This window comes from Mixophyes fleayi, chromosome 10 (assembly GCF_038048845.1).
Source record: "Mixophyes fleayi isolate aMixFle1 chromosome 10, aMixFle1.hap1, whole genome shotgun sequence".
NCBI classification, from domain to species: domain Eukaryota; kingdom Metazoa; phylum Chordata; class Amphibia; order Anura; family Limnodynastidae; genus Mixophyes; species Mixophyes fleayi.
Genome location: NC_134411.1, coordinates 94,307,289 through 94,329,386, shown reverse-complemented (window position 1 = coordinate 94,329,386; position 22,098 = coordinate 94,307,289). Strand labels below are relative to the sequence as shown.

Sequence of the window (22,098 nt, the reverse complement as noted above, 5' to 3'; positions counted from 1 at the left end):
AATATTAAAATCAAGCTAAACCTGTACAATAAAACACAAGAGCTCCTTGGGTGAGTTTTTGTTTTCCCGAGTGATTATTAGTATATAAAGTATCTCTGGGTACCCTGACTGGGAATGACCATGAAGATCTCTATACAAATAGGTGGTATTCAGGGCGTGTTCATCAGAGATCGATAAAGACCAGTAAATGTGAGCTGACACTGGAAAGATGGATTCACCTATCGGTAGCGCCAGCCCTGCGTGTGTACAAGGGTTTAGGATTAGTCAACCAACTAATCTGTTAGACAACGACTACAGTGTTTGGTATCTTTGGATTCCGATCGTTTCAAGTTCAGTTGCAGCGTTCTAACACTTTGACACTACATTCGGTTTAATAGTGATATCATTGGACCTTTTGTTGTGCTTATAACATATAAACAGTGTTTTGGTTACACGCTGGCGTTAACAACTATATTATGTTTTCAGTGTCTTCCAAAGAACTTCAATATATTGGTAAACTGCTAGACGGCTTCTGTATGGCGGCAGAATCCACTGCATCTAAGAAGGTAAATCTTTCCTTCACTAGTATATTAGGTCAAGTTGTTATTATAAGTTATTACCGGAAGCATCACGAGTGCAAGAAAAAATGTTGAAACTTTTCTTACTTTTATTTTTCTTAAATCTGTGGACTGCGCTCACATTGTTTAATTTCTATAAACCTGAAGTTTATTACATTTAAGGATTTTGTCCGGAGGGTTTATGTCAGGGTGGGATGATCGTCTCACATTGTACTCTCCGGGCACATACGCCATACTTGCCTACTTTCAGGCAGTGCAGTCCGGGAGAGGGGCGTGACTAGAGGGTGGGAGGGGCGTGACTAGAGGGTAGGAGGTGACGGTCGCGGTCGATCGCATCATTTGACCCCGCACCTCGCGACGGAAATGGCGGTTTTCCGTGGGGCGGGGGCAGAATGACATGATTGACCGTGAATCGCGTAATTTTGGCCAGGGACTTGCGGGATGTGGGAGACTTGCTTGCACTCCCGGGAGTCCGGGAGACCGACCCGGCTTTCGGGAGTCTCCCGGACATTCCGGGAGAGTTGTCAAGTATGAGGTATACTGGGGCAGCATTGTGATGAATACTTCAGTGCAGTTGGTTGTTTCCTTCCCATTGTAGTTCAGGTTTGTTTGGTGACCAGATCTCTATAATGCCCCCAGATTTATCCACCTCCGGAGCTCCCGAGGGATTATCGGCCTGTTCACTACTTCAGACCCGTACTGGCTCCGAGCAGCCAGGCTTCTTCCAGCTTGCAGGCCATGCTGGACTCCTCACAGAACCCCCCGACTGCCCCTAAAGACCAGGCACCCAGCAGGCACCACCTCAACTCTGCCCAGAGAAGGGACATGTTGGGAGAAGCCCCACTTCAAGGTGAGTCACCTGTAACACACACCTCTTACTTCCAGATGGGAATGGCGGTAACTGGAGGGTGTATCAGCAGGGGTCCACTTTTCTGGCCTTCTCAAAACAGCCAAAGGCATCCCTTATCCAAATATTGGGGGCACTTTTATTTAAAGAGCAAACAGAGCCACGCGTTTCACGTTTATATATCTCAAAGGCTGAGTATTACCCATCTGAAATAACTGCCGTGTCTCTATTCACTAAATATGTCCAGCAGGCTCCCTGTCACTCTGCAGCCGCCTGTCCTGTTAGGAGGGAGGTTTGTCTCTAACACGGCAGGCAGAGTGGGATTGACAGCTTTGTAGACTTGTCTTTCAGAAATGCACAGCATGGATTGGTTACTTTCATGCACAGGGACAGTGATCTCAACTACTTAGTCTCAGCTTTGTGACTTGTATCAGTGGAATTTCAGGGTAACATTGAATGTATTTTGCCTCCATAGTTCATGTTGGAATATTTCAGCTTTGTGCTTTAACACATGCCTATATGTGTGGTTCTCCGTGCCCCAATATTAACCTTTGCCTTCCCAGGTGCTTAATCAGGGATTTGGCTAATAGTGCTCTTGGGAGGGGGGGGGGTTTACAAACATTGTGTTGGTGTGCATTGAAGATGGGGTTTAAAAACCCTCGCAAATTTAGATTATTATTTTATAAATATATTATTATTTTGTTTTTTTTTGCAAATCTTTAACTAGGACCTACCTCCGTGCTCGATCTCCTCTCTGAAAAAGACCGGGAGCGGATCAAAGACGTGAAGCAAACGCTGGAAGAACAGAAAGTCAAGGCTCAGAAACTCGCACAGGAAGCTTTAAAAACCCGTTTCCAGTCCGCTTCGGCAGAGGAGGCGCAGAGCAGACTACAGCGCGATCTGCTGGACAGGCAGCTGGTTCCTGTAGACGCTGAAGAGTTCCGCCCCTTCGAGAGAAATCCCGAAAAGCAAAAAAGATACGAAAGCTACATCAGAAACCTCCACAAGGGTCAGACAGGTACAAATCATGGAAAGTGACTGATTTAATAGCTGCATTTTTATATGTTTTAAAGGATTTGCTCTCTTCATGGCTGCAAGAAACTCAGACGGGTCACGTCATAGAGACCATACAATCTGCTGTTAACACATGGGACGGTTACGTGGACAGCGCTGAAATTTGTAGAGTTAATTAAGGTATCCGATACCTACCACTGACTTCTGATCATTTTCCAGATGCTCTGGAGAATTGCCTGGACCCCAACATGACGGAATGGGAATGTTCCCGCGAGCGAGATGAGTTCATGCGATCCGCTATGTTGTACAAACCCACCAACTCCTCTCTCTCCTCCCGATTCACCCGGAGCAAACATGAAGATGATTCGGACAAAGTCGAAGTTCCCAGGGATCAAGAGGTAGTTACACATTTATTCTCTGGTTTGCTGAAATGAATGGTTAATACCAAATCAACAATTGTAATATGTTGTGTAAAATTAAATTAATTTGCTATTTATTTTATTAGATTTTTATGGTTTTGTTAAGAGGTTTATTCTCTTTCGGTCTTTTTGTTGTTTTTTTTAATCTGCAGGTGTTGGTTGTTTCTGCCGTCAATGAAGCGATTTAGCGATTGTAACATTCCCAACATTCCAATCCTAGTAGTCACATGATCCACCTTGGTGCAATCACGATCAGATAAGCTTCATCCCTTTTGCTCCTAGCAAAACCGGGATTGTCTCAAACAATAGGTCTGTCGGCTCCCCGCAAATAGCAAGACGTTGTTTTTGTTCTTTAAGCAAAAACACAAACTAAGCAAGTTTGCTAATTAAATAAAATGATTCAATATTTTTATTATTAAATACCATCTCTTGACTTTCTCGTCAAATAAACAAAACGAGTGCAAATAAGAAAAGTAGTAAATGTTCTATACTCATAAGAAAAGATATACCTTGGACGTTTTCTATGGGTTTATCGTACATCGTTCTCTGTTGATCGTTCACAGAACCTGCTGTTTGCAGCAGTGAATGGCCGTATTGTCCTAGTGCCTTTTGATGTTTGATACGACAGCATTCTGTTCAGTCTGAAATGCCCACCCTCTCCCGCATTCTATCCCCCTTCCCCGCAGGGTGATCTGAATGACAAGGCCGCAGCCGTGAAAATGAAAATGTTTGGAAAACTGACAAGGGATAAGTTTGAATGGCACCCGGACAAACTGCTGTGTAAACGGTTTAACATCCCCGATCCTTATCCCGGGTAAGCTGCAGGAGAATGGTAATTCATAGGACTTAACAGGTCCGGATGTGATATAGTATGATTGCCACTAGACTGCCCATGTATGTATCTATGTACATGTTCAACAAGATCATAATCGTGTAGATATTATCCTAGACAATATCTTTACAAATCCATGATTATGTCCTGTGTAAAATAAAAAACCTTATTAAAAAAGCAAGTATGCAAGACATTTTAATGAACTGGTAATAAAAATACCTATTTTTCTCATTCATCCTATGGAGGACGTTGGAGACACTGGTATATAGAGTGCAGTGTTATAGGGCCTGGGTACTTTAAATTTACCAGCAAAAAGCTCGGGCTACTCCCCCTCTATCACCGTACTGGCTTTTTACTTGACATTTCTACTATAAAGAATACTACTTGTCCTACTATGAAACTTAAAGGTATTAGTCAGTAGTCTTGGAGTTTCTTAACCTAAAAGCTCCTGATGTGCAGACTTTTAAGTGGTCACAGAACTCCTTTGTGACTTTTAATATCCCTAATCTTTCACATTATGCCATATAACTTGTTGATGCACCAGAAGCGTATGTAATGGTGGTTGATCTGAAGGTGTATGTCCTGAGCACTAAATCTAATACACAAGTTATATGTACAGGATTTATAAGCTGGAGAATGTTTCACACACAACCTTTTCGGAGGTGTTTCATATTGTGGGTACTACAGGGGTATTGCCACGGTACACAGCGATGATCTGCACCGTCTAGAACTTCTGATTGGCTGATTGCGTATTGACACTTTCAGCAGATAGTTCTTTAATCATTAGCTTCACGTGTGTCTCATTACTTAATTGACATTTCCATTTGGACTAATGCTGGAAAGAAGAGTCACATTTCATTTTTAAAAGAGAGAACAACAGATGTGTGTAGTTAATTGATTTGTGTTTTTGTATTTAATTACATTTCTCTTTCATCCAGTCTGGGGGACACTGCTTACCATGGGTTGTGGAGGGGAGCTTGGGAGTTGGCACCTAACTAGTTAACTTTTAGTACTGCCGACAGACCCCTCCCCTCTACAATCCCCCTGCCCCCTCTTGTTCAGTGTTTTTTTAGGTGCCCAGGAGTTGGGCAGTGTTTTTTAGTACTTAGTGTAATTTTAACAAATTTAATTTCATTTTATTCTTATTTTTTCTTACAGGTGGCAGCGCTGGAGTGTGTTCTACTATAGAGAACACACTCACAGTTGTGCAGCGCAGGCATTCCCCTGTCAGATGAGAGCCAGCGGCTCTCACTGACAGGGACAGGAGAGGAAAAAGGAGAATGGGTGCCTGATTTAGGAGTGACAGGCGGTCTCACGGACCGCTGTCACTCCTCCAGCCTCCCCGATAACCGGCGCTGCCATTACAGGCATAGAGCGCCGGTTATCGGATAGTTAAGATGCCGGCGGCCATTTTGGAATTCAGGCAGAGTGGCGCTACGGAGAGAGGAGGAAGGCTAAATATCTGATTTATTTAAACACGTAATCCGTACAAACTGGGCTAGTAAGGGTTTACATTATAGTCTCCCTACTTGCCTAAATATTATATTGTGTTTTAAAAATTTTCAAGTACAACTTTTATGACAAGATTAGTTGGTTACTTGTTGGTTCACTCTGTTCTCTCCATAGATTACTCTCTCTCCCTCTCCCTCTCCCTCTCTCCCTTCCTTTATAAAGATGACAGATCAGGGAAAGGGCCCTATAGCAAAATATTTCACATGTTCAAAATGTCATGTAAAATTACCTTGTGGCCAGAAGGACCCTTTGGCGCTCTGCATGCGAAGCAGGGGTCCCCCCTGCGCAAACCCAGCAGCAGATTTCAGTCCCACTGACGGAGGAGCCGGCCTGGGTGGCCTCCCTGACACAGTCTGTTTCCTCCCTAGCACAGATGGTTTTTCAATCTAATCCGTTGCTATCTACTGTGGCAACTTCCGTGGCTAATAATTCTAGCACACATTTAGGCCTCCCGGCTTCCTCAGGGTCTATTGGAACGTCTTTACCAGGACCTTCCTCATTACAGTCTGACCCAGCCCCTGTCTTCACAGTACCGGCGTGGTCTGCAGCATTTATAAGGGGTTTGGAGAAGCTTAACCAGTTTCTTGATTCCCCAAACATCCCGCCTACTAAAAGAAAGAGGTTCAACCCTTGGAACAGGAAGAAAATACTAAAAGCCAATTTATTAACGTTTTCGTTTTAGCGGTTAGACAGGCGTTGGACCTCCCAGAACCGGAGGATCCTACCCCTAGAGACAGAAGTCTCTTTAAGAAGCCAGTTTTCCCCCTTCTGTAGAACTTAGGGATATTGCACAAGGAGCATGGAAACAACCTGAAAAACGGTTCTCTGTTCCCAGAAGGTTCTCTTCCCTGTATCCTTTGCAGGAGGAAGATGTGGTTCGCTGGGAGAGTATTCCCAAGGTGGATATTCCTATAGCCCGATTGGCAAAACACACCTTACTTCCAGCTCCTGGTTCAGCGTCCCTTCAGGATGCCAATGACCGCAAAGTTGAATCCCAGCTGAAATCTATATTCGCGGCTGCGGGTTCTTCTTTTAGACCCACATTTGCTTCAGCTTGGGTTGCTAGAGCCATGGAAGCATGGGCAGACCAGCTGGCAGAGGCCTTACAGGACGCCGATTTGCTCCCCCTGGCTTTACATTTGAAGGAGGCATCAGGGTACCTTTATGAGGCGGCCCAGAACACAGCGGCCGTCTCCATTTCTATTCAGGCGGCATCTATTTCAGCTAGAAGGACGCTTTGGCTGAAATCCTGGGAAGGAGATGCGGAATCAAAAAAGTCTGTTGAAACCATTCCTTTTTCAGCAGCAGGTTTGTTCGGTCCGGAATTAAATACCTTGATCTCTCAGGCAACGGGGGGCAAAAGCACTTCCTTGCTGGTATTCCCTGGCAGGAGCCGGAACCCTCGGGTCAGCTCCTTTCGTCGGCCCTTTCAGGGGACCTCCTTGTCTAGAGGACAGTCCTTTAGAAGTAGACAGCCTAATGATCGAGGCTCCTCTTCTAGGGGGAGATCCACGTTTACGGCTAGGCGCCAGGCCTCCAAGAACCAGGAGAAACCTGCGTCCTGACGACCACTCTGTTCTCCTGGAGGGGGCGCCAGTGGGGGGTCGTCTGTCCTTGTTTCAGGAACAGTGGGCAGCGTCCTCCCAAGACTCTTGGATTCGGGGCATTATATCAAGGGGGTACAGGATAGACCTGCTGGGCCCCATACCACAGCGGTTCTTTGTAACCCCACTACCCCGAGATCCAACAAGAAGACAAGCAATACAGGATTGTGTCGCCTCTCTTCTTTCGCAAAGAGTTATCTGCAGGGTCCCAGACTACCAAAAGGGACAGGGGTTTTATTCAAACCTGTTCCTTGTCAAGAAGCCGGACGGCTCCTTCCGACCCATCTTAAACCTAAAGGGCCTCAATGTACACTTAAGGGTGGACAGATTTCGGATGGAATCCATGAGGTCGGTGATAAACGGACTGGAGAAAAATCAGTTTATGGCGTCCATAGACATAAAAGACGCATACCTCCACGTTCCTATTTGGAGGGACCATCAGTCCCTCCTCAGATTCACAGTGGGATTCTCCCACTATCAGTTTCGGGCCCTCCCCTTCGGCCTCTCAACAGCGCCGAGGGTTTTCACGAAGGTCATGTCAGTGATGGCAGCACGCCTTCACCTTCTGGGAGTTCAGGTCGTACCTTTTCTGGACGACCTGCTCATCAAGTCCTCCTCAGAGAATTGCTTATGTCATCACTTGTCCCTCACCTTGGCGATTCTTGAGGACCACGGATGGCTGATCAATTTAAAGAAATCCCAGATAGTCCCGAGTTAACGCATGGTTTTCCTAGGCCTCATCATGGACACCAGCCAGCAAAAAGTGTTCCTGCCTGTCGAGAAGATTGGTTCAATCCAAAGCATAACAGCCCAGGTCTTGTCTTCTCCCAGCCCCTCAATCCACTTGTGCATGTGGCTGCTGGGAAAGATGGTGGCCTCCTTCGAGACCATTCCCTTTGGTCGAGCTCATTCTCGATGTTTTCAGTGGGATCTGTTGAAGAAATGGTCAGGATTCCACCTACGCTTAGATCTTCAGAGGATCTCTCTATCCCCGAGGACGAGAGAAACACTCCAGTGGTGGCTGATTCAGGATCACATGTCGGTGGGCAGGTCCTTCGCTCCATGGTCATGGATCATAGCCACGACAGACGCCAGCCTGAAGGGTTGGGGGGGCGGTAATCCTACACCTCCGGCTCCAGGGCCTTTGGTCGGTTCAGGAATCGACCCTATCGATAAACGTGCTGGAATTGAAGGCTATTCTTTCGGCCCTCAGGGGAGGCCAGGCCCTCCTCCAGGGCCACCCTGTCAGGGTTCAGTCCGACAATTTCAGTCTTTTTTTCACCTGAAACTAGCGGATTTGCCAGACATTAGGACTTTCCTCCAGGGCGTCTTACATATTCAGCCTCCCTATGTAGCGCCTACAGCACCGTGGGATCTTAACCTGGTGCTGAACATGCTTAAAGGGCGTCCCTTTGAGCCATTACTTGTGACTGATTTGAAGTGGTTGACCTGGAAGGTCCTCTTTCTTCTGGCTATTGCATCTGCGCGTAGGGTTTCAGAATTAGGTGCTCTGTCTTGCAGGGAACCATACCTAGTTTTCCACGAAGACAGAGCCGTGTTAAGAACCCTCCCTTCCTTTGTTCTTAAGGTAGTTTCGGCTTTCCACCTGAACCAGGAAATTGTAGTTCCGGTCTTTTCTCCCTCTTCCATTTCGGATTCAGAGTCTATGGAAAAGTTAGACGTGGTTAGGGCTCTCCGCATTTATGTTAAGAGAACTTCTCAAGTGAGGCGTACTGATTCCTTGTTTGTTCTTTATGATGCTAATAAGAGAGGCTGGCCAGCATCAAAACAGTCCATTGCAAGATGGATTACGGCTACCATTAGGCAAGCTTACATAAAGGCTAACCGTCCTGTGCCGGAGAGACTTACGGCCCATTCCACCAGATCAGTTGGGGCGTCGTGGGCAGCGAGAAATGGGGCTTCTGCAGACAAGCTTTGCAGGGCAGCCACCTGGTCCTCTGTCCACACCTTTACAAAATTTTACCAGTTTAATGTATTTTCCTCTGCGGATGCAAATTTCGCTCGTAGTGCTTTACGAGCGGGGTTTTCAGAGTAGTCCCACCCTTAGGGGGCTGCTTTAGAACGTCCCCATGGTAAGCAGTGTCCCCCAGACTGGATGAAAGAGAAAAGAGGATTTATGTACTTATGTTAAATCCGTTTCTCTGATTCCGTCTGGGGGACACTGCGATCCCTTCCTTCTGCTTTTCTTCTGTGTGCTCTTGTTTGACTGGCCTTTTCCTTGGGCTTTTTAATTAACTGAACAAGAGGGGGCAGGGGGATTGTAGAGGGGAGTGGTCTGTCGGCAGTACTAAAGTTAACTAGTTAGGTGCCAACTCCCCAAGCTCCCTCCACAACCCATGGTAAGCAGTGTCCCCCAGACGGAATCAGAGAAACGGATTTAACGTAAGTACATAAATCCTCTTTTTATGTAAAAAAATATGTGACTTATTTATTAATAGCTATCCCTACAATATTCTCTGTTGATGACATTTCATTACATCATCGTATTGTGTACGAATAGGGTAATGCTACTTTAGGATTTACTATTAACTGTCACACTGTATCTCTATGCTGTCTTGGGGAGTAAGTATCATCATCATCACCATTTGTTTATATAGCGCCACTGATTCCGCAGCGCTGTACAGAGAATGCATTCACGTCAGTCCCTGCCCCAGTGGAGCTTACAGTCTAAATACCCTAATATAGACACACAGAGAGAGAGAGAGAAGAGACTAGGGTCAATTTTGATAGCAGCCAATTAACCTACTAGTATGTTTTTGGAGTGTGGGAGGAAATCTGAGCATCCGGAGGAAACCCACGCAAACACAGGGAGAAAACTTATTACGTCTGACGTACACATGGAGCAAATGCTACTTATTTGTTAATATTAATAGTAGTTCTTTTATATTGGGTGTCATTTTACTGTTAGGTTTAATAGTCCTTTAATGCTATGTTATAAAGACATATTTGTAATTATAGGTCCACTATTATCGGGCTTCCAAAAGTGAAAAGAGACAAGTTTTCTGTGTTCAACTTCCTGACTATTCCTGAAACGCAAAAACCCACAACCGCAACTTCTACAGGACAGTCGGCAGAAACCAGTGAGTGTCCTTATGAAATGAGTCAATTACACAACTCACGTGGGAGGAGGCTCCTATTAATATAACACAACAATGGCAAGTTGTCTCAGCCGGTTCTGGTACATCTGTGCATATAAACCACTTTCCTTCGGACATTCTATTCATGGTGCTTTGGGAGGAGTAAGTTTTCTCCTGGACAAAACCATGTTACAATGCAAGGGGTGCAAATTATTTTTTTCATTTTGCACATAAGATAAATACTGGCTATTTTTTCATGTAGTGCACAAATACTTGATAGCTTATTTGTACAATGAAATTTAAAGTTGATCTAGGACATGCCCTACCCCAAATATAAATCTGTCCTCACATTTTAAATTTACCTCCCCTCCAATGCAACATGGTTTTGCCAAGGTGCAAAGTTACCCATTTTTTTTTCCTCTCCTTAATGAATCAGGCCCATTTAAGTTCTTGTGATGGAAGGTCACTCTGTTGAATTGTGTACACTATCTGTATATTTTATTTCTTACTACGTGTGTACCGCTTGGCTGGTTGGTCTAATCTCCAACTATCTACTCCCTGGGTCTCCTCTAAGCCTCATTCCCAGTCTGTTACAGTGTTTTTTGTCCTGGCCTAGATAGGAAAACGCAGTGTGTACTTTACAGATCAATATATTTCTGTCTGAAAACCATGTCTCCAGGTAGTGACAGACTAGCAGTTCCCCAATGTCTCATTTATCTTGTGATTTCAATTATATTAGAGTCCAAGAAATCGTCCAGGTGGGATGTTCCTGCTGCGGAGAAGGACTCTCTCGGAGCGTTCTTAAGTCAGGCTCGCAGCATCAGTGACGTAAAGGAGGAACCTGACCCCAAAGAGAAGAAACGTCAGCCTGATGGAGCCGCTGTTCTCCCAGCCCAGGTACTCCCGAAAATACTGTGTGGATTGGGGGTGGACCTCCATCTCTGCTCATACACACAGGTGGAAGAAAGTGCAGAATGCAACTCGAGATTCATTTATCAGTTTAGGATCGGCTTTTAGATCCATTATTAAAACAATGTACACGGCCATGTGCGTTTGAATTAATTTGAAGAGCTCATGGGCTAAAGCCTGTTAGAATGAAAGTGTTACTATAGCTGAAACTTTGCATCTTGTATATGTGTGTGTGTGGGTGCGCTGCCCCCTAGTGGTTAAAAAGTTTGTAATGTAAATGGGATATAGTGGAACGTGTTTGAGTAATACGTATTGGGACGTAGTGGAAAGGGATGTTACAAGAGGGGCTGCATCGCTTTATAGTCGTCTTGGCTAAGCAGAAAGACCAGACATTGTTTCTCTTTATGAAGCATTTATTTTTCCCAGAAATGATTTATAATCGTGTTTTTTGAAGAGTCTAATCCAGTTTTAAGAAACTACAAAACTTTCATTCACTCCATGTTACTTCGCTGTATATTATTTTGCATCAAGCAAAAAAATATTTCTAGTTTCAATTCTATATTTGCCTTCGTGGATTGGGGTCAATATTGGGGTGTGGGGGGAAGCTGCTTTGAAATCCATTGGCTTTAGCAGATTTATTTCAACGGTCCAAGCAGCAGCATTTGCAGGAAAAGCCGCCGAGTGGGGAGTAAGAACTCTGCGGCACTAACCAGTGAATTGACAGCACAAGTGAGGGTGAATGTGTCACATGATTACACTGAATACAAGACGTAAGGGCCAATTGTAAACTGCAGAGCTCAGGGTGGGAAATACATTCACTTTCACTTATTATACCTCTATTTTTTACGTTTGGTTTTTATAGCACTAAATGAATTATTCTTAGGTTCCCGCAGCACCCTCCGAGCTGGAGCCAGAAGAGGAAGAGAAGAGACCACCGATAGACTTATTTAAAGCGATATTTGCAGATTCGTCCGATGAGAAATCCTCCTCGTCGGAAGAGGAAAGTGAGGAGGATGAATCCCCCCCTCCGGAGGCCGGCGTTGTAACCGGCAAACAGGAGACGGCTGCATCATCCAGACTACAAGGTGACTGAGGCTTTGTGTGGTACAGAGACACACCTGGTTTTACAGATCCCTCCCTCACTGATGAAAGGACCAGTAGAGCTTGTTAATGTAACTAAACCTATAATTATGAACATCAACATTTGTCTTGTTACCGGGCCAGATCCAATTTATAGATGCTCATAAAATGTCACGTTACTGTCAGGGCGATTTAATGGAAACTGTTGTCACTGCTTCAGAATGTCCAAGTACTTTTAAACAATTCCCTCTTTAAATGTTTAATACATCAGGATTCATGCAGGGATTGCTCAGTCCCTGTGCTACAGACCTTGTTAATCTGACAGGTTACATAAAAGTCTTCTGAGTTGGCCAACTCCATCCTGTTCATCCTTTCTCAATTACTCACAGGTTTACGTTTAAATTTAATTTTCGCTGTTCAAACTTCCCCTTCACTCATTCCCCCTGTGGATTTGCCCTTTTTTAGTGGTAAAAAGTTCCCATAATTAACTGTTGTCCCATTTACGACCAATCTATATCCCTTTGTCTGCAGTTCTTACAGTTCTTCCTTTGTTGTCAGATCACCTCCGCTGTCGTATGACTCTTCTCTAGTACCTAAAAGCTATTTCCACCCACAAAGTACTTTGTTTTTGTCACTAGCCCCCATCATTCAACCAGCAGTAGTGTCAGGGATCCCCATAGTTCAGGAGTATTCAACCCCACTGGGGACTAAAATGTCCTCTGTGGGAGATTCTATCTGTGCTCAATGATATTATCTGAATCATGCATACAGAGTATCTCTATAGGTCATCATAGCCAGGTATTTTTGATTCCCAGAACCTGAACCAGTGATGAAGCCACCTGTCCCTAATGTCGTCCCCACGTTGACGGAGAATCCGGAAAAGATGGAGTCTGAAGAATTCGGTCCTAAGCTGCCTCCTGCGCTTCCCTCTAGTAAGTCACTCCAAATATTTGCTGCGTCTGTGCCAGCGCACGCGGCATTATCGCCACCCGCTCCCATAATCCTCTGTGTGATCGTGATGCTCTTAGAACTGGCCCATCCTTTGGTCCCGGAAAATTGTTCCGTATCATTATAGCAGTTCAGCAGTTTGCACAGCAACAATTCAAGCTGGCTAATTGCATAAAGCACCACTTTACATGGAGGCTCTGATTGGAGAATAATAGTTTTGGTTCTCTGCGGTATTTAAAAGGATTGAGCAAAGTAATGAAACGAGCCTTGTTTCCAGCTCCCTATGATATGCATCTGTCTCCCCCCGTTTTATCGCAGGTGACTCTCGGTTGTCAGGTCGTGTTCTCTCAGGGAGTCTGGATGAATCTACTAAGAAGCAGAAGCATAAGAAACATAAGGAAAAACATAGACTGAAAAAGGAACATAAACATAAGAAGGACAAGGTGAGACCCCCGAGATGGGGCGAAAAGAGATGTCCACTAAAGGGTTTAGTGCTCCCGAGATGGGGCATAGCTCTGCCGGAGAACTGTAGTCCTTCTGTGTTATGTTAGGAGCCGCGGGACGATGGGTAGAAGTCCTGCCCCCAGGAGGTGGGACATAACCTCCTCCTGCAGGTGATATCCCCAGACATGACCCCAAAAGTCTGTGTTTTCTTTAGTGTTCTTAGGAGATGGACCTAGGCCCAGATTAAGGGACTGTCAACTAATTATAAGTATTGTTTTCTTATTTTATTGTTGCTCCCAGACACTCAGGTGCCTTATTCTCATGTTACTTTCTTTGCCTACTAAACCTGGGCTTCACACGTGCTTGTCATTGTAGACTCCTGCTGTTCCCCTGCTTTGCTTTCTAGCTGCTGAGGCTCCTGCGGTCACTGCTTTACCACATTGGGGACACAAGTGCCTTGCCATACTTTTTTTTCTCTAGCTTAATATCTAGTCGGTAGATCCCATTTCCAACGCACCGTGGCCACCATTGCCGTTCTGGAAATGCCCCTCTTTGGGCCTGAGCTCAATTTAAAATTATTAGCCAGGCGACAGAAAGGTACAGTACCCTTCTCCAAAATTAATTTCAAAAAGGATGACCAGAGCCACTGTTTTGCCCCTTTAGCAAGTAATTCAATAGTCTGCAGGAAAGTACAACCGTGGTGGATTCTTCGCCAAATCCAAGCCGGCTCCGTGGTGCAAGGATGAGGCTCCATAAAGACCTAAGATCTAAAACTGTAACTACATAGTGCATGAATATTCACTGACTATCTAGCTCTCGGTGGGAATAACAGAATAGGCTTCTGCATTTCACAAGTTTGCAGCTCCAAAACTAGCAGCAACAAAGGCAACAAAATAGTTTTAGAGGGTATCATATTTTTATTTTATTACTTTTTTTTTCTTTTCTTTTTTTCAAATACAGAAGAAAAAACACAAGAAGCAAAAGCACAAAAATAAACACAAAAGTAAGAAAACAGATGACAACAGCACAGAGTCCGCTAGCAGCGCAAGTCCCAGCGACACAGAGCAGACTGTAGAGATAACGCCAAGGGAGCTCTTGAAGAGGTTGGTGATGATATCCATGGAAGCCTTTTAGTTGTCCTTTATATCAATAAAGTATGAAAAACAACGAAAAAGAATAATCAATGTTTGAGGCTTCTTTCTACCTTCGTTAAAGTGTTAAGTGTTACATCACTGTCAGTAGTTCTTAATGAAAGGTAATGACCACATAAATATGTGGCTCCCTCCACTGTCTGCAGCGATGGGTAAGTATTAAATATACACGTTCAGGGGGTAAATGTATCAAGCTGAGAGTTTTCCGGCGGGTTTGAAAAGAGGAGCTGTCGCCTATAGCAACCAATCAGATTCTAGCTGTCATTTTGTAGAATGTACTACATAAATGATAGCGAGAATCTGATTGGTTTTTCAAACCCGTCAGGAAAACTCTCAGCTTGATACATTTATTCCCTGGTGTAGTCTAGGAAACTTCTGGAAATATCCCCACCAATGTCATTCCTATATACGAGTGAAACTACAGCGACATTTCATCCAAGTTTTGGTGCAGATCTAAATCTAGTCTGTGAATAGATCTGGGACGACAATTGTCAATTAGTTCTCCTGTGTATTGCAGTTGTCTGTCTAGGACCACTTACAGTCAAGTTTTTGCTGCTGAAAAGTGCAACATTTTGCAGCCACAAGTGGGACAAGTCACATATTCTGCTGAACAGTTTAGAAAATGTGGTTCCGCTTTAATTGTACCCCGCTGCATTAGTTTGGAATGAGCCATCAGATCAGTTTTATTATGTGTAAATCAATCGTAGAAAAGCAGAATTGACATTTGATGTCTTTTACAGGTTGAAAAATCTCCCAATTCCTCACTAACTGCGATGAGGATTCTGCCAGCTAATCTGCCAAGTGACGGATTCACGCGTTAGTCTTCTCCAGTGACAAAATGCCAAGCTTTGTTATAAATATATTTATGTACAACATGATTAAAGCGCTGTAAATTTGTATATGGTAAGGAAATACATTTTTATTAAAGGAATTGATGCCGTGTAATTTCTGGGGGAGCCGATGGTTTCTGTTGGCTGCAATGGTCTTAATTACTTGATTATACATTGTATAGTTCTGTACAATTGGTTAGAAGGTAGGGTGTGGCATCAAGTGTTTATCAGGGATATTCTGACAATAAAAAATGTTTTCATTTTTTTTTTATAGATTAATTTCATTCAAAGGATCATCTACATGGTCTTTCAACTTGGTTTAAGCTAACGTTTGATGACAAAGTATACATATAACCCCCCCCACCCCCCAGTATAGAATAATCATATGCCGGCTGTATAAATTAGAGATGCTCAGGCTCGGTTCCTCGAGAACCGAACTCCTACAGTCGCGCGCCCTCTGAATTGAAAACGAGGCAAAACGTCATCGTATCTCGCGAGTTTTGACTTCCTTTTAAGGATCCAACTTCACAGGGGTGGGAGGGAGGGTTGGACCCCCATTTATCTTTTCTGCCACTGCTGTGTGCCAATGTGTCCTAGATGTGCTAGGAACTGCCGTGTGTTTGTGTCATTGCTCTGTCGCTTACCATCCAGCCAGGTCGCTGCAATCTTTGTTTGAAAGTGTATGAAAATAATATTGTGACCTGTGAGGTGGTCTAAATTGACTGCAAATGACTTGAAATTAGTGCTATTGAGGTTAATAATAATGTAGGATCAAAAAAAGAGCAAAATTATGTGATTTTAACATATTTTAGGACTTTTTCTAAAAATAAATAAATCCAAAAAACAAAGCTAATCCAGATCCAGATCCAAAACCAGTTCACGGGGGTCAGTGAGCATCTCTGGTATAAATATGGAAGTGCCACAACTTTATCAATCTTTGTGTTCCAACAGTAAGAAATGATTCTGATTATTGGACTCTTCCTTTGCCCCGGCCAGAGGCGGAACTAGCGCGCTGTGGCCCCCTGGTGAAGGAAAGTGGGGAGGAGGGATCCGGGGCCCACAGCTCACTAGTACCAACCCTTTGCATCTGCTGTGCAGTGGGCCCCATCATTTCCATGCGCCCCGGTGCACTACATCTGCCCCACCAATGGTAGTTCTGCCACTGGCTCCTGCCCCCTTTCAACTGGTTATTTTAAACTGAAATGGTAATTTCATCCAAATTGTTTTTATTTATATTTGTATTGCCAAACTGATAACTAGATTTGTATTAACTAAATTTGAAAAGATACCAGTCTGAGCCTACCTAATACAATAGTACTTTGCACCCAGCCGAGAATTACTTTGTTTGCAAAACTGTCAACTGTTGCAGCTCTGCAGAATGGCTGCTACATTTTATGTGCATCTATTCCATGGCCAGGAGGGTCTTAGACCAGAAAGAACCTTGTCCTCTGGGAGGGACCCGCTCCAAGACACTGTCTCGAAGTTGAGTCCAAGAAGTCGCATCTGTTGTGTGGGGATCAAGGAAGACTCGGGCAGTTAGAGGATCCTGCCGTGTGTTTCCAGAAACTGCATAGTCAGCTGAAGGAAAGAACGTAATGGTACCTTCAACAGCAGATCGTCCAAATAATGTCCTATAGTGACACACTGAGAATGCAGGAGACCTGCCATTATGGCCATAAGCTTTGTGAAAACGCTTGGGGCGGAAGCTCGGCCAACGGGTTAAGCCCAGAACTGAAAATGTGAGTTGCAGACTGCAAAGCGAAGGGACTTGGAAGTAGGCATCTTTTACATCTAGGGAAACAAGGGCCTCCCCTTGTTCCATGCCCGCGACCACTGAGCGTAACAATGCCATCTTGAAGCCCAGAACCCAGACTCGTTTGTTGAGAGTTCTAATGCTCAGGATCAGATAAAATGATTCAGTCTGGTTTCGGAACCAATTTTCTTAGATGGAACAGGAATAATCTCTGAAGCTATCTTGAAGCTTCTGGATAGCTTCCCGCAGCGCCCTGCGTCTGAAGCTGCAGGCAGACCTGTGGTGAAGAAGTGAGCGAATTTTACAAGGTTGATGACATACGCTCTTGTGACTTCCCCCCGAACCCAGGCACCCGTAGTTGAGGCCCGCCATTGATCCTGAAACTGCAGCAGACGGAACCCCACAACAATACTGTGGCGAGTTGCCCCGTCATGCAGAGACTGTCTCTGTAGGCTTGGACGACCCCTGGCCCCGATGGAATCCTCCCCTGAAGGAAGAAGACTGCCCCCTGGCATCAGCTGTCTTCGACCTACTGAAGGGATGAAAGGACCGAAACCTGAGTTGCTTTGGTTTACCGTTGCTGACAGGCAGAAAGGAGCTCTTACCATCAGTGGCAACCTGAATAATTTCTTCCAGCTGTGAACCAAAAAGAGTAACCCCATCAAAAGGCAAAGACTGTAGTGTATGTTTAGAGTGCAACTGCTGACCCAGAGGACAGCCACATAGACCGTCTGGCCTCGATTATGAGTGCAGAGAGTTTGGAAGTAAAAGAAACCGCATCCAAAAAAGTCAGAATATGTACAGCTAACATGATCAAGTCAGCTCTAGGCTCTAATGGCTCTTGCAGGCCATTAGCGATCTGTTCTGCCCATACTTGAATAGCCTTGTTCACCCAGGCTGTAGACATACATGGTCTAAACAAACTACCTGCTCCGCTATAGAAGAAAATCACTTTTTTTGGCTGTAGCATCCCGAGGCGAAAATATACCCTACATAGCAATGACAGTAGTTGTGGTTAAGCGGACAATAGGAGGAACCACCACGGGAGAAATCTCCCATTTAACAGACTCCTCCAATGCCAAGAAGTAAAGTGATTTAAATTTCCTGTGCATGTGGAACTTCCTGTCAGGCTTCTGCAAAGCCTCCGAAACCAACTCTACAAGCTGAGGGAACGGCGATGACCTTCACTGTCTCAGGAATGTCATCCTATGGGGGATGCTAAGGAGGCCTTCCAATGAGGGAACCCTGGGTGGACACACCAAACCTGCCTCAGCCTGGTTAGCCCCACTAGTGGTCAGTACAGGCTGTGAAGGTGGAATGTGGGGTGCTGATAAAGAAGAAGAGTCACCTACCTTTCTGAACTCAGTCATTACCCAAGTGAGTTTGGCTACGGATGCCATCATTGATTTAAGCCAAGCCGGTTCCCTCACAGGCAACCGGTGATCACAAAGCTCCATTTCACACGTTGCACACGAGGCTTCCAGGTCAGACTGTCCACAAGAGAATTTAACATATTTTGCACAAGTATAAAGTTGCACAGACTTTGCAGTGGACCGTTTGAGTCTGGAAGTTCCTTTCTCAGTCATTGTGCATAAGTAAAACACCCAGATAATACTAGAGAAAGTACTGATATTAATGTTTACAGTAAACACAGAAGCTGTGTATATATATTATTATTATTAATTTTTATTTATAAGGCGCCACTCAGTGTCCGTAGCGCCGTACAGGGACAAACAAGTACAATACAAGGTGGGACGGCACGATACAGTAAACAATAAGCACAGTAACTCAGCAAGCTCAAAGCACAGCTAGAGAGAGGGGGGAGGGAAGACCAGCAGGCGCCGGAGCCCAAGAGGAAGGGCACGGATGACGGGGAGACCCCCAGAGGGGTGGGGGGAAAGGTAGCTGGAGAGCAAAGTTAAAGGTGCAGGAAACGGGAGGAGAGATGGCCCTGCTCAAGGGAGCGTACAATCTAAGGGGAGGGGTAGACAGACAGAGAGACACAGGGGTGAGAGGGAGAGAAGGGGGAATGGAGGCAGATTCAGGGGAGGGAGGCAGAAAAAAGGTAGGAAGTTAAGTGGGAGACTGGAAGGCTTCGAGAAAGAGGTGGGTTTTTAGAGCCCGTTTGAAACTGGACAGAGTAGGGGATGTTCTGATGGAGGGAGGGAGCTTGTTCCAGTGGAGGGGGGCAGCGCGGGAGAAGTCTTGGATTCGCGCGTGTGAGGAGGTAATCAGAGGGGAGGAGAGGCGACGGTCATTGGCAGATCGGAGAGGGCGGGATGGAGCGTGAATAGAGATGAGGTTGGAGATGTAGGGAGCAGTGGAGTTGGCGAGGGCCTTGTATGTGAGAGTGAGGAGCTTGAACAGGATTCTGTAGGGTACGGGGAGCCAGTGAAGGGCTTGGTAGAGGGGGGAGACAGAAGAGGAGCGGCGAGAAAGGAAGATAAGCCTAGCGGCTGCGTTAAGAACAGAACGAAGGGGAGCGAGATGAGAGTGGGGGAGGCCAGTGAGGAGAAGGTTGCAGTAGTCCAAGCGGGAGATGATCAGAGAGTGAATAAGACATTTGGTGGCATCTTGGGAGAGGAAGGCCTGTATATAATCACTTATATACAGACAGACTGTTCACTTACACCTATATAATAGCTAGAAAGATATAGATATATAGGGACTCACACCCACACTACACAACACGGTAGTTAACGGTAGAAAAGAGTGTAATGGAAACAAAACTGAAACGCTGTACAGCCTATATTGTTTGTTAACAGCACCAACTGGGAGCACAGCAGGAGAGAACAACAGGATGCACAGAAATGGCGTCTCCGCTGAGGAAGACCGCCAAAGAGGAGGAGAAAACACGCCCCTTCCTATTCCATTGGCACCCACAAAATCTGATGTAGCTGTTTTCTCCGGCTGAGCCGTTCTCTGCGGAACAAAAACTGCTCACAGCCAAGGGGTCCTAAATAATGTACTTTCTGCTCCACCTTCCCCGTGCAGAATCGCGACTTTAATACAAGCTGCACGAACATAAGAGTAAAAAACATGACAAAATCACTTAATTTGGCTCTTTTTTTTGTTCCTACATTATTGTTAACCCCAATAACATTAATTTCCAGTCATTTCTAGTAATTTTTTGTCAAGTGACATGAACACTACTACCTCTCCTGTTTCTGTATGAGCAATGGCACTGGAGACTGGAGAGTGACAAGAACACTGCTACCCCTGTTTCTGTGTGAGCAATGGCACTGGAGACTGGAGAGTGACAAGAACACTGCTACCCCTGTTTCTGTATGAGCAATGGCACTGGAGACTGGAGAGTGACAAGAACACTGCTACCCCTGTTTCTGTATGAGCAATGGCACTGGAGAGTGACAAGAACACTGCTACCCCTGTTTCTGTGTGAGCAATGGCACTGAGCAATGTCACCGGAGACTGGAGAGTGACAAAAACACTGCTACCTCGGTTTCTATGTGAGCAATGGTACTGAGCAATCTCACTGGAGACTGGAGAGTGACAAGAACACTGTTACCCCTGTTTCTATGTGAGCAATGGCACTGGAGACTGGAGAGTGACAAAAACACTGTTACCCCGGTTTCTGTGTGAGCAATGGTACTGAGCAATCTCACTGGAGACTGGAGAGTGACAAGAACACTGTTACCCCTGTTTCTATGTGAGCAATGGCACTGAGCAATCTCACTGGAGACTGGAGAGTGACAAGAACACTGTTACCCCTGTTTCTGTATGAGCAGTGGCACTGAGCAATGGCACTGGAGAGTAACAAGAACACTGCTACCCCTCCTGTCTCTGTGTGAGCAACAGTGCTGGATCTCCTAGGGAGGGAGGAACTTATGGAATCCAAAACCTGCGAAATCCAATGACGCAATTATGACATTTTGCCTCGATTCAGATCCGAGGAAGTGGGAAAGTCGGCTCGGTACTCGGATCAGCGATGATCAATGATCATATGTTAAGTGATCTGACTAAAACGTATGAAGCTTCATTATTAAATGATCTATTAACCGTATGACTAATGCAGAATGCATTGTGAATGTTAAACTTTTTCCAGCCATATTTTCCCTACAATTAATGCTGTAGTCAAAAACAGCGGTAAAGGGAAAATTCAAATTTCTTCAGACCTAATGGGCCAGATTCATTAAGGAAACTAAAGCAAAAAAAAAAAAAAAGAGTAACTTTGCACCATGGCAAAACCATGTTGCAATGGAGGGGTAGGTAAATATAAAATGTGGGGACAGGTTTAGTTTGGGTAGGGCATGTTCTAGATCAAATTTTAATGTCTGTGTAAGAATAAAGCTGTCAAGTATTGTGTGCTACATGAAAAAACAGCCAGTATTTATCTTATGTGCAAGATAATAAACTAATTTGCACCATTGTATTGTAACATGGTTTTGCCAGGGTTCAAAGTTACTTTTTTTTTTTTTTTTTGCCTTACTTTCCTTAATGAATCAGGCCCAGTATGTCAAGTGCAGGCCCCGGGAGGGTAGTTCCCATAAATCAGAGTCCCGGGAATTGAATGCACTGTTTCATTCGTTGTTGGGAAGAAGGATTTAAGGACAAAAAAATATACTGAGTACATTTAAATCTCTCAACATAAATATAAACCGCTGTTAACCACTAAAAGTACATATTAAGCCCATCAACTTATATTAAATAACTTAGCAAATACTGTCACTGCCTAACGTCAAAGTTACACTTAAGTGTCAGGACAACTCCCCCCGCCCTTCACCAAAGAAAATACATTTGGGGGCTATTTAAAAATGAACCAACACTTTGTTATAAATGATCCTATTACATTTGTTGGTTTAGGAGACCTGGGACTCAACAGCCGCGGGGAACTACAAGTCCCAGCATGTCTAGTGTTACCATTTGTCCTGGTTTTCCCAGGGTAGTCCCTGTTTCCCACTAGAAATATTTAACTCACGAAGCCTATTTTATATCATTAATATTTAAATGCCCCAAATTAATAGGATGCACAACTTATTTGGGATCTAAGAGTAAGTGGGTGGTGAGTGATATCCTGGTCTGAGCACAGGTCAGGGTATTATACAGGTGACCCCGGAGTTAAATTCAAAATCACTGGAGCCC

The 22,098-nt window shown here is 44.7% G+C and overlaps 1 protein-coding gene across 2 annotated transcripts in view; it reads left to right on the top strand.

Annotated features, from left to right (window-relative positions):
• Positions 1-15,511, top strand: part of GPATCH1 (G-patch domain containing 1) — a 29,372-nt gene extending 13,861 nt beyond the window's left edge. For both annotated transcript variants that reach the window (XM_075189188.1, XM_075189189.1), the window contains exons 9-20: positions 466-545; positions 1,197-1,407; positions 2,132-2,422; positions 2,638-2,816; positions 3,524-3,651; positions 9,765-9,886; positions 10,623-10,780; positions 11,676-11,877; positions 12,688-12,804; positions 13,139-13,263; positions 14,225-14,367; positions 15,156-15,511. In XM_075189188.1, the coding sequence (XP_075045289.1) occupies positions 466-545; positions 1,197-1,407; positions 2,132-2,422; positions 2,638-2,816; positions 3,524-3,651; positions 9,765-9,886; positions 10,623-10,780; positions 11,676-11,877; positions 12,688-12,804; positions 13,139-13,263; positions 14,225-14,367; positions 15,156-15,183 (1,784 nt within the window). In that variant the 3' untranslated portion in view covers positions 15,184-15,511. The remainder of the gene's footprint in view (positions 1-465; positions 546-1,196; positions 1,408-2,131; positions 2,423-2,637; positions 2,817-3,523; positions 3,652-9,764; positions 9,887-10,622; positions 10,781-11,675; positions 11,878-12,687; positions 12,805-13,138; positions 13,264-14,224; positions 14,368-15,155) is intronic.
• Positions 15,512-22,098: the final 6,587 nt, after the last annotated feature.